Source organism: Maylandia zebra, linkage group LG23 (genome assembly GCF_041146795.1).
Source record: "Maylandia zebra isolate NMK-2024a linkage group LG23, Mzebra_GT3a, whole genome shotgun sequence".
NCBI lineage: Eukaryota > Metazoa > Chordata > Actinopteri > Cichliformes > Cichlidae > Maylandia > Maylandia zebra.
Genome location: NC_135188.1, coordinates 29790941 through 29803380, shown reverse-complemented (window position 1 = coordinate 29803380; position 12440 = coordinate 29790941). Strand labels below are relative to the sequence as shown.

At 43.4% G+C, this 12440-nt stretch overlaps 1 protein-coding gene across 1 annotated transcript in view; it reads left to right on the top strand.

Moving 5' to 3' along the window:
* The first annotated feature begins 333 nt into the window (after nucleotides 1–333).
* The window catches only part of LOC101470583 (TSC22 domain family protein 1), a 28041-nt gene continuing 15934 nt past the window's right edge, over nucleotides 334–12440 (top strand). Inside the window, exon 1 of the mRNA XM_014411551.3 lies at nucleotides 334–3133. Within this exon, the coding sequence (XP_014267037.2) occupies nucleotides 1095–3133 (2039 nt within the window). The 5' untranslated portion in view covers nucleotides 334–1094. The remainder of the gene's footprint in view (nucleotides 3134–12440) is intronic.

The following is a 12440-nucleotide window of genomic DNA, read 5'->3' as shown; positions in this document are numbered from 1 at the left end:
GTGGCTTCCTAGAAAAAAACAAACACAACACTTAGGCTGATGCTGCCTTTCATGTGCAATCAGGTCAATTTGTGAAACATATTCTATCTATGTCGCATATGATGTTTTTACTGTTTTTGAAATTCCTGAAGCCAAATCTGTTACACCCATGGTCCAGAAGTTGGGTCATCAAAAAATTAAATTCATTATTAAGCTCAAAACCCGTTCTATTACGCGACAGTGTTCTAGTGTTTGGGGAAATCCGTTCCAACAATCCAACATGAACGTTGCACTAGTGTGAAGAAATGGACCCGGATACGCATGCGCAGTGGTTATGTTTGCGTTCCTCCTCCCTCCTCTGAGACTGACAGCCCGTTAGCTGCTGCCGCTGCTCACCGGCAATGAGACAGCAAACACGGACGTGATACGACAACCTGAGATGGACTTAACGAGTACTTTTTACCACTACAAAGACGGATATTATTTAACACCGTCGTTCATTAAGAGCAGAAGGTGTCTCTGACTCATTTTTTGGTCTCTGAGGTGTAAAACGAGACTCGACGTCCGGGAGAAGGAATGGATGCGACGGCTGATTTCCTGCGACACGCACCGGCCAGCTAAGAGGCTTGCAGATTCGCGTTGAGGAGCGGTTGAGTGCAGCTGAATTTGCTCACGGTTTGCCTTATTTCTCCGTGCTTAAAGTGGCAGCAATATCCTCAAAAATACAGTCGTAATCGGGAGGGTGAAAGGATACACGAAGTTCCAGAGGAGCGTATCTAATCGACCCAGCGCAGCTTTAGCTAGCCAGCGGCTACCTGGATTTCGCATTCTGTTGATTTATTTTGTAATCGATTATAGTGTTGTTTTTATTGTCATGCAGCTTAGCTCCTGCAGAGTTAGGAAGAGGAACACCGCCTGCAAGCTTGGGTTTTAGCCTGACTGCAGCTGGGAGCGTTTGGCTTGTGTGTGTGTGTGTGTGTGTGTGTGTGTATATGTGTGTTTGTTTGTTTTTCAAGGCACGTTAATCACGTGACTTTTTCACTTATGGCTCGCTATTTGCGCTAGCTAGTAGGCAGCGCAGCTTTTTGGCCTCGAGAAACTCTTTCAGCATAAAAATGCACCACCAAGACTTCCCCGGAGACCTGTCCGGGACCGGGAGCCGGAAAACCGCTTACCACTACAGGAGAGGCAGCAGCGGGGCGCCCCCAGCCTCCTCCGCTGCCGGTGTCAGCGCAGTGGACGACAATCCAACCCAGGTTGGATCCTCCTCTCCTGGACTCCACCATCAGCCTCAGTCCCAAGTGGCTGGAGCTCAGGTGAAGAAGAAAAGCGGCTTCCAGATCACAAGTGTCACTTCTGCTCAGATAAACGTTAGCGGCAACAACAGCTTGGCAGATGATACTGAGAGCTACGACGACATGGATGAGTCCCACACTGAGGACCTGTCCTCCTCTGACATGCTAGATGTGTCCGTGTCAAAGGCCACGGATACGGGTGTGCCGGAGAGGAGCTCCTCTGATGAGACTTTGAACAGCCTCCATGGAGTCGACACGCCTGGACTGGTGTCACCCAATGAGCCTCTCCAGCCTCATTCTATCCCACAGGGGTCTCAGCATCACCCCTCTATGGTAAACGGGACTGTGCATCATCAGTACTACCCTCAGCAGCACAGCCAGGCCCACCATCATCACTCTGACAGCTTAGGAGGAGGTGAAGCATCACTGCCAACACTTCCCATTGCTCCTTTGGCAAGCTCCAGCCCATCTATAGCTTCCAAAGTTGGTCTTAACCAGCCTCAGAGGCCACCAGCAGTGTTTGATAACACTAAAACTGCAGGGGGGGCAAGCCAGCCTGCAGCCTCTGTTGTTGGTGGGGCAGCCACTGATCCACTTGTACAAGGCAGTGTGAACATTTCTACTGTGTCGGCTGTTGCTGCTGCTCCAGGTTTTGATAACACTAACATGGGTGGGCAGGTGGCTCCTGTTGGTGGAGGAACTGGTCCATCTGCTGCTACTGCTCCTCCTCCCAGCACTCAGACTCACCACACCCAAACTCAGACAGCCACCGGCTCTCGCTTCAGGGTGGTCAAACTAGACACAAATTCGGAGCCGTTCCGCAAAGGGAGATGGACTTGCACAGAGTATTACGAAAAGGAGGTTCCTCATCCTCCTATGGCGGAGGCAGCAAAAGGTGCAGAGGTGGTTGCAGACCCTGAAGCAGGTAATGCTGGGATCAGTCCAGGTGTAGCTGCCGTACAGCTCCCTCACACCGTGCAGCCCTATCAGCCACCAAGCCAGGACTTCACTAGTCCACAAGCCATGCAGAGTCCACTGCTGGGACTGGCACAAACCACACCTGTAACCTATGTTTCACCTCAGGAGGTTGTTGTAGGGAAGCCAGCGGTTCCTGTCAGTATCCCTCCTGCATCACCACAGGTGACACCACAGACTGGTGTAAGCCAGCCTCCACTAGTAAAACCCCAGCAGCCCTATTCTGTGGATCCTCTACAGCCTCAGCCACAGGGAGGGTATCCTGCACCTCAGCTCCAAACGGGGGTCAGACAACCAGACTTTATTCAGCCCACCGCACCTTTCCAGACACAAGTCCAACCTCCACTGCCGCATGCCACGGCTATAGTCTCTGTGACGCCACTGTCAGGGGTCACGGTGCAGCAGCCCGTAAGCATTACCCAGCAGCTGCCCCATCATGGTCAGGTTGCCCCATCTGCTACAGCAACCATTGCCGCAGGACAGCCCCAGACCCTCCCAGCTCCACCTCAACCCCAGATTCGTCCACAGCCACAAACCCAACCCCATTCTGCTGGCACCATCACCATAGCACCCACCCACGGGACCCCCTACATGCCTCTGACTGCGCTGCAAGCTGATCTTCAGCCCATCCTCACGCCAGGCACAACCTTCACCCATGTTCCTGCCATAACAGCGTCCCAGCTGGAGGACGCCCAGAAGCTTCTGCTCCAGCACCAAGGTCTGCTCGGGCTGCCCAGGCTGGGGGCTGCAGCAGGTGGAGACGGCGTCGCAGAAGCTGGCAGTGCTGCTAGAACTCTGGCCCACATGGGGATGTCCGCTGAGGCCAGTGCCTTCATGGTGGCTGCAGGCCTGAGAACTCATCATGGTGAAGGAGAGGAGGACAGGTGAGGATGAATGGCTTGTGCTACCTAAACTGTTTGATTCTAATGTAAACTGTGAAGGTCTTTAATTAAACAAAAAGCTATTCTTGGTACATTGTAGGCAAAGCTGAGGTACAAACAAAATAAGTCTTTCCCATTCCTGTAATTTCTTTTTCCCCCCCACATCAGTGGTACACACTCTGGTCTTGTTGTTTAAATCAGAACTAGAAGTTCAGTGTCACATGTGCTTGATCCTGTGTCCCTTGAGGTGGTCCCCCTGACAGCTATCAACACACCAGACATCAGAAAAAAAAAGCCGACTGGACACTGCTGCTGTAAAACATCAGTGGCTGCGGAGCTGCTGACTCACTGAGGTGCTTGTGACTCAGCAGATGCTGTAGCCTGTTCATCCCCCCACCCCCCATTTCTATCCATCTACTGGACACTTGTCCAGTTTTTTAGTCTGAGTTTCCTTTCCCTTCACTCTCCCCTTAGATTTAATCTTTTGTTAGACACCAGCTCTGTTGATATGTGCCATGATATGGAGAACTGTGCAGCAGTTTATTTATATGCACACATACCAAATGCTCATTTTCTAGAGTTAGTAGTTTCTAAAAAAAAAAAAAAAGCAAGCTTTGTTTAAATTTAGTTGCTTCGGGGGGGACTTGACCCATTTGCGTAAAGTTGTGTTGCATAAATCTAAAAACTGTGGCGACAGAGAGAAACAGAATAGTGTCATGGAAGCATTCTCCTGTTACCATAGTGCTGCCCTGTGAGCTGGTTAAGCAGGAGATCCATGTTGTGAGTACCGTTAACCCCCCCTCCCCAGAGTGTAGAGGGCATTTGATGGACTGCCACCAGGCTCCACTGAAGACCACTAGGAGAAAAGGACAACATATTCTGTGGATGTTGTGGTGTTTTTGTAACCAACTGTTGGCAACAAATAGACTTTTTTTTTTTTTTTTTTTGCTTCCAAATTGTTAGCAGCAAAAGAGAGAATATTTAAAGCTGAATTCAGTTATCACGTCATGATTTCAGTTGTCTTCTTGGCGTTCGAGTTTAAGAAACAGAGAAACAAATGATTGCTGGCTTAATGTTGACGTAATCTCAGTAACGCTGAGCCACAGACAGAGCAGGACAGTGTTCGCTTGTGGAGGCTTTTGTCAGCAGTTCGTGGCACCCCATCAAGGCCGTGTGCAAGTGCGTTTCTGTCTGTCAGTCAGCTTCTTTTCTTGCCATGAATCAGCTACTGTCCTGCAGCAGCAGACTGTCTTGCTGTGTGTGTGTATCATCTTTGTTTATAGTCATTGTCCTGTCATGCTGCGATCAGGCTGTGTGTTTCCGTTACTGTCACAGCTTTCGTTCCACCCCCTCTGTCACAGTCTCTTTTCTTCCTGTTTCCTTTCTTTGTGAAAGCATCTGAGGTGATCTCTCTTCTCTTAGACACCAGGGCTTTTGTCTTTCCAATCCTAAGATGCTCCTTTCTTCTCTACAGGTTGTGACCTTAATGATGACTAACATTTGTACACATCCAGTTGTAGGTGTAGCTTTTCATGAAAAATAGGGTGGAAATTGTTGTCTGTGGCTGTTGGCTTATTGGAAACATGTCAGTGGCTATCGCTGAGGAAAAATAATTTCCAAAGAGTTTCAGAGGTCTCTTTCCACTTCCACCTCTGAATCGACACTAACTCATTATCCTGGGTGATCGGTTTCCTGTTGAGCCCAATCAGCCCTGTTCACACCCAATATTGTTGCTTCTGTGTGTCAGAGTCCAGATTGAGTCTTTAAAAGCCGTCACGTTGCAGCTGTCAGGAGGTCGAAAACGCTTGATCTAGCACAGCTGCGGACACGGACACTGCCAAGTTCTGAAACAAAGATGCAAGGGTGTGTCTGCAAAGGATCCTGCTCTCGTTTTTTTTTTTTTTATATCTGCCCCTGTGATGTTAATTAGTAATATCACAGCAAGACCAGGGTCCTCCTCCCTAGGGCAGAATATCAGCTTGCTGTAATTGGACTTTGGGATATCAGAGTAGAAGGAAAACACTCATGACCTCACACAAACACACTTCTAGGTGACCGTGCACTTGCCGTCTGTGTCCTGCACACACGTTTCTCCATTTCTGTCAACAACACTGTGTAGAAGTGCGAATCTGCAGAGAAAGTGACTTTAGGAGTAGCCTCCTTTTCAACCTCTGCAGGTAGTTTCAACTCAGAGTGTACATGGTCTCCTGTGCAAATTTTTTCCTTTTACTTCCTTTATGTATGATGCCGTATGTAAATATCTGTCATGTGCTCTTTTAGACTTTCAGCTGACTGAATGTCAAAGTTACCTGAGCTTTCAGTTTGCTTGCAGCACATTTTGCATGGATATTTACCCATATGACTTCATCCTCAGCTGTAAAAGCTAGAGGTGTGCTCTAGTGATTTATGGCCTGTAAACTTTTTACACAGCTTCTTTTTTCAGCTTTAGATTAGCAGCATTGTGTCTCATCTTGAAGCTTTCTTCTGTGTTTTACAACCCTTTTCAATGAAGTCCACATCCTTGGCAGCAGTTAAAACATTTGTTCATTGTTGGATTAATTCCACTATTATTATTGATCATTTTTAAGAGTCTTCATCTGATCTGATTCATGAGCATCAGAGTGTAGCTCTTCCTTCCTGTTTAAATGACTCCCTTTTAGATATTTTAGCAGAAAAGGGCCATATGAATTTGAGATGTTCGGCTTCTTAAAACCTCTTCAGGTCATAGAGATAATAAGCCACCTGTCAAGCTGTATTTGTAGTTATACTGGCTCGGCCTCATGATTCATGTTTGCTAATATTGGCACACCTGCTTTTAACTGACTTGTCATTCATAGCTAAGCTTTGACAAAGCAGAGGAAGTCCCCGATGGCTAAGATTAAACTTGACTGTAGCTGGCATCAAAGAGAAGTTGCTCTGGGTGCCCTTTTATTTCAGGGAAATCCAGCTGAGCACTCCCACAGTTACCAGGAGAAGGTCCAACAAGTCCAAAGCAAGTAATATGATGCTTTAAAAAAAAAAAAAATTACCTGGGAAAAGCAAATGTTACCAAAAAACCTCATACTGTTCTGTTAATGGCAATGGTATTAAGCTTTAAAACAGTCATAGTGCAGCACACATTTTTGCACCATGACTACTACAAACAAGCTGAGACAACAAATTAAAGAGTAAAATAGAAACTCATGCCTGACAGCATCAGACTCTCAGGTGTCCAGGAATGTTTTATTCTATTTTTGCATCTGGGTGTTGGATTTAAAGCTTTCAGTAATACTAGTTCCTAAATGAAACCTTTTGAGGTCTTGTTTTTTCCACGTAGAGCCTTTAGGGTGTTCAGTAGCATTTATGGTTTCATGCCAGTTGTACCTGTTGGAGCAGTGTGCTCAAGGTGAGTGACTTTTCCATTTATTTCTTTTTTTTTTTTTTGTGGTTAAGGCAAACCGACAGACACACCTGTGGCAAACTGTCTCAATGCCGGTGGTTCTCAAACTGTGGGGCAGGCAAACAACCAGGTGAAAAATGTGATGGGAATTCAGGGCTGTGTAATTGTGTTTTGATTTTGGAAAGTTTCTCAGGGGGAGATACAAAGTACACATTTAACCTTACTGCACACGGAGAGACATGGAGCAGACTTCTGATCAGATTTTGTAATTGATACCTTAGATTTGTCTACGAGAACGCTGAAGGGTAGTTTTTATTCAGTTATTGTCTTGTCTATCACATGGGGAAAAAAGTTAATGCCCATCACAGTTCTTCAAAATTACCCCACTACTGATTAAAATTTTTAAGGTGTGGGGCGGTCCTCATTTTCTGAGGAGGGCATGTCACCCAAAAAAAAGATCTGAAATGTGCTCAGTTCCTTTTACGTTCCCATCAGATGAAGGTTTTGCAGTAAGCCCCACCAGTACATAACTTTCCTCCATCACCTCATCAGACGCTTCTCCTCAACTTCAACAAGCATTCTGATCCAGCTTTTTATGAGATTGACCAGGTTTTTCTTAGAAAGGATGTTTGGCTTCCAGGTGCCTCTTCAGCTTTGTATAGCAATATGGTAGCATTTGCTAAAATTCATTGAAGCCACAAAATAGTAGCTTTCACTATAGTTTCTGCTGATAGTGTTATATCTCTTTATTTTAGGTGGTGAGTTATCTGCACTGGTAGTTAATTGTTAGCTTATGGATGGGTACCAAAGGATGGTAGTTTTGATTCGGCATTTGCATGCTTGCCTGTGTAAATTTATATCATTTGCACAACATGAATGCAGAAATACTTCCTTTATATACAATGCTGATATGTAAATGTCTGTCAAGTACTTATTTTAGGCTTTCAGCTGACTGAATGTCAAAGTTACCTGAGCTTTCAGTTTGCTTGCAGCAAATATTATGGGGATATTTCTTTATGAATTAATTCTCAATCAAGTGATTTACTGCCTATAAAACTTGCACATTCGCATCTTTATATTAGCGACATTGTTTTGTAGTTTGATTGCAAGCATTTGGATTTCATTGAAAAAGGTATTTCATTGGTTATGGTAGAAGTTTTGCCAATACCAAAGTATTGACCGTTAGAAAGCAGCAGCTAATTTCATAGCATAATGCAGTTTAATTAAAGACAATGCGTGTGAAGAGGTGGTTTCGGTTAAGCAGGTTAACACCAGCAAGCTCCTCGCAGGTTGGCCTGCTTGAAGCTTTCCTGATCATTTCAGATAATACACCTTATGAAAATGAATTGCTCACAGCTGTTTTCAACAGGAGAGAGAGATGCCAGATGCTGGCAGCAGAGGTGCATAATATTGAAGGTTGAGATAGAAAGATGTAAAGTTTCATTGGTAACAAGGTCTGTCAAAGCTAGCATTAACTACTTTTATGTCATTATTTTACACCCACATATGGATAGCAGCACTGATAATAGTATTGATAAGTGTCATTGAGTAAATCAATAAAATCTGAATGATAGCCACCCCAGTAAAACTCATAAGGCAGTAATACCCCCCCCCCCCACACACACACACACACACACGTTTTATTGTTCTCTTTACCATCAGTCAGAACTGTTTGATGTGAACTAATATAATTATGTAATATTGGTTTCCACATGGGAACCACTTTTTTTCTTGATAAACCAAGCTTCAGTTTTTCCCACGTGGAATGTTTGCTTTGATCAAGACAAACCTATGAAATCACAGATGTTTTCTGGCAAAAGATGGCTTTGTTTTGCAAGTGGAATCAAATGTTTTCAATGGTATTTGGGGTCATTTCTTTGAGGGAACACAAAGACTTTCATGAGGTCAAACTCAATGAGTTCACAAGCACAAGTTGTTCCCTCTTTACCATAGGTGTCAAACTCTAATTACATTTGGCCCGTGAAGCCATATCAAATTATTATTAGAGCTGGCCTACTGGTGTTATACAGCTAATATATATATTGTTTAGTATTAAGCTTTCCTTGTTCCATATTCAGTTTTTCAGCAAAACTTGTTTGAGTCCATAAGAAGAGATTCATTCTTAAATCTGGAGGAAGATTATTATTATTATTTTTTTCAATAAATATTAATGTTAGCCCGCGACTTTGTTCCAGTTTTGAATTTTGGCCCACTGTGTATTAGAGTTTGACACCCCTGCTCTATACAAATATGTCTGTGAAGTTTTGTGAAATCCTGCAGCAGAATTTGTCTTGAGTTGGCCAGCTTAAACCCTTTCCTGCAGGCGCCTCTCCAAGCACGCTCATCACAGGTGTATTATTTGAACTGTGAACTGCCGCAAGAGCTCAGCAGGTTTCCCTTTGAGTTGTCGTGGATGGTTTAGCTCTGCTTCAGGTTTACTGGGCGGCATCTCCTATCTGTCATGAGCGATAAGTCACACCTGAGGGCTGTTGTTTCTCCGGTAATTAGTTTTAACATCACGTTACGCTTCAGTAGAGACGTTGACTCAACTGTTGGTCTGCTCTGTTGTGCTGCTGCTGAACCACGAGGTGGCAGTGTGGGCTCATAAATGATCACAGCATTGAAACGTGGTTGTTTATGTAACCGTAATATGCTTGTAGAGTCACTGACCTAAAATATGCCTTACAGCTAAGCGGACACATCCCTCCTGCGTGCAGTGTACAAACAAAATGAGCAGTTTAGGATCTTCTCTGTGCTTGCTGTCAGAAATCGGCATGTAATAACTGTTTGGACAGTTGCTGCATGCAGGGGTTGTTATGATTTATCCCAGGGAAGGGTTTGAAATGCACTGGAGGTTATTTCTGAGATGGATTTGCTCCTATAAGCATATTTGCATCAACTTGTCGCATAAATATGCATCCCCTTTGCCTCAGTGTAGAAACATTTTGTATATAGTTGCATTTGAAAGGCAGTAGATGAAGTTGTCATGGCACAGTGTAATTTTTCTGTGTGGTGACAAACCTAAATTCTGCACATTAATTTCAAGGTCATTGGGGATTTATATGCAGTGTAACCTGCACGCAAATGTCTGCTTTCTACATGCGCATTTGATTTTCTGTCATGTTTGAGACTAGGGCTGCCACAAACGATTATTTTGATAGTCGACTAGTCACCGATTATTTTTGCGATTAGTCGACTAATCAGATCATCATCCATTGGACGTAAAACTACAGCTTATTGCACCAGCAGCATCTGCTCTTATATAACTATCATTAGCTTACAGCTTTAAGTGTTTAAGGTCTGTGCTAACTAAAAATAAAGACAAGATGATAGTTTATTAAATTTTAATGAAATTTGCAGATTGTTTCGGTGAAGTTTAATAAACTCCTTGCTATCTAAAATATAACAGGACACTGGAGTATATTCTGGAGCATCTCACACTTCTGATAATCAGTTGTCTGCTTGACGTTTATTCAGCTGTGTAAAAACTATAACTTTAATCTCAGACAAACTGATTTACTCAGGAACAAATAAAATACTAAAAAAAAAAAAGTCAAACAATAACATTTTAAGTTATCTAAGTGACTCATATATATTTAACCTGAGTAGCGAAAGACGGCGGTGGGTTTGAAAACGATTTGCGGGGAGTCCGGTGTTCTCACGGCGCTAGTGACCTAGCCCCCGGCTCGCTAACGAGCTAGTGGGTAACAGATGTCTCCGAAAACGTCGGAGCGCTTTTGAAAATATGTGGTGTCCTGATAAACTGAGCAGATATTTGAGGTTTACACAGCTACATTCTCACCTGAAAATATGTTAAACGTTTATTTTGTGACCCAGAAAGAATAATAAGAGTAACATTAAAACTAACTAACTGCCGCCATTGTTGGAAACTGCATTGGGCCGCGCTATGAATTCTGGGACACAGCTGCTTCTTCTTCTTCTTCTTCTTCTTCTTCTTCAGGGTTTAACGGTAGCTGACATCCTTGTACATGCAATGCTGCCATCTTCTGTTTCAGTCCGTTATTACACTCTTAAATCCTGCCACTTATTCCTGCGTCTTTTGTGATCTTACAAAGCTTCAAACGACGCGTCGACTATTAAATCAGTCGTCGACGATTTTGATAGTCGACGTAATCGTGACTAGTCGACAAATCGTGGCAGCCCTATTTGAGACTGTGCTATCATCTCTGAAAGTGCATCTTTGTGCGTGCGTGCGTGTGTGTGTGTGTGTGTGTGTGTGTGTGTGTGCGTGTGCCTGCGTGTCCTGAGATCAAGATCAGAGTGTCCGCTGGCTCTGACGGGTTCTGTTTTGGGCAGCATGTGTTGGGGTTTTAGGGCAAACGAGTGTCACGTTTCTCCGCCTTGTGCCTTCATGCAGAGCTGCTCCTAAAGAAAGTCCCACACCATTGAGATCATAATGTGGGTCCATGCATGTAGAAGCGTGTTTATGGCTTGAGCTGCTGGCATGGTTTATGGTGCATGTATGTGTGAAGTTGTCGCTGTTTACAGGAGAGGGAGTTTATTGGAATGAGTGAGCTGCTGTTTTCCTCCAGGCTTTTGTACTGAACGGAAAAGATAAGCAGGGAGGTGCATTTATGATTTTAACTGGCTGTGTCACAATAACTGTGGTGTTATTTTTTTTTTTTTCTTTTTAATTCTCTGGCTTTTCTCACACTGACCTAAGAAGTAAGAAATGTGATGATATTGAACATGAATCCATGCATTTATGGTAGGTAACTGAGCATATAGTAATTTCATATCCTCAGCGTAGCTAGGAAGTGGGAGACTGCTTGTACTACTGAAAGTTTTGTTTTTGCAAATGTAAAGAGGATCTACTTAAAAGTTTCCACATGCTCAAACTACATTCTTTAAGTTTAATTAAAGCTGATCTCCAGGGAAAAAAATTCTCTACTAAACCGTCCAAAATAACTATTCTTCTGACAACCCAAAGCACATGGCACATTTCTGAATTCATCTTCTATAGCCTAATGCACCTTCTTGGAATTTTCTTTTAAAGATACCCGTTATGGGGGGAAAAAAATCCTTATTTACTTAATCCCTTTCCCTTTATTCCATCCTTCTTCTGACTGGCTGCCCTTCACAAACAGAACGTTTGAACAGCAGGTGCGTGGGACTGGTGTGCATGAGATGACAAAGTCTCTGAGTAGTGAAAACCATCTGAAACAAAACATTTCAGAATGTGGAACTTTTAAAATCATGGCGTAGTATGCTCATAATGCCTGGCTTTCTAAATTATTTGAAAGGCTGATCCTTACAGCTTCACAAAGTAAACTCTGTAAGGAGTGTAACTAATCAGTACATTTTTACAAAGCCTCAAATATATCCCTCTAGATATACATGGGATTTCTGACTGTCCTTAGTTATTATTTTGCGAGTTGGTCATATTGGCTTTTAAAAATTTTTTTTTGAAAGCCACTTTATCATATAGCAAACAGTATATTAATGGGTGTATAAATCTAGTGTTTGTAAAGCTAATGTATAAAAATGTCTGAGACAAGAGGCCCAAGCAAGAAAACCTCTGTGGCACATGTTTGATTACAATTTATCTATAATTAATTATTGTTTTTATGTTTTATTTTTTTAACTCATCAACACTAAATAAATGAGAATAACCACAGACATGATTCTAGATTATTGGATGGCCATGCTGCCTTATTGTTTGGCCTGTTTGTGGTGTTGGTAAACTGACACACTAAATCACCTGGAGAGACTAAAGACATGGTGTTGGATTTGGTTTATATGCTAAAAGTGGATCATTTTAGCCTTTTGCCAGGTTGGTGTGTAACCTTTGTGGTTATACATGAGAGCTCATTGTCATTGCGAAATTGAAAAAATGGGATGCTTTGATAAGGTGTTGTAGCAGCATCGAGGCTAAAATCGGGCCTTTTTCAGCCTTTTGATAGCTGGTTG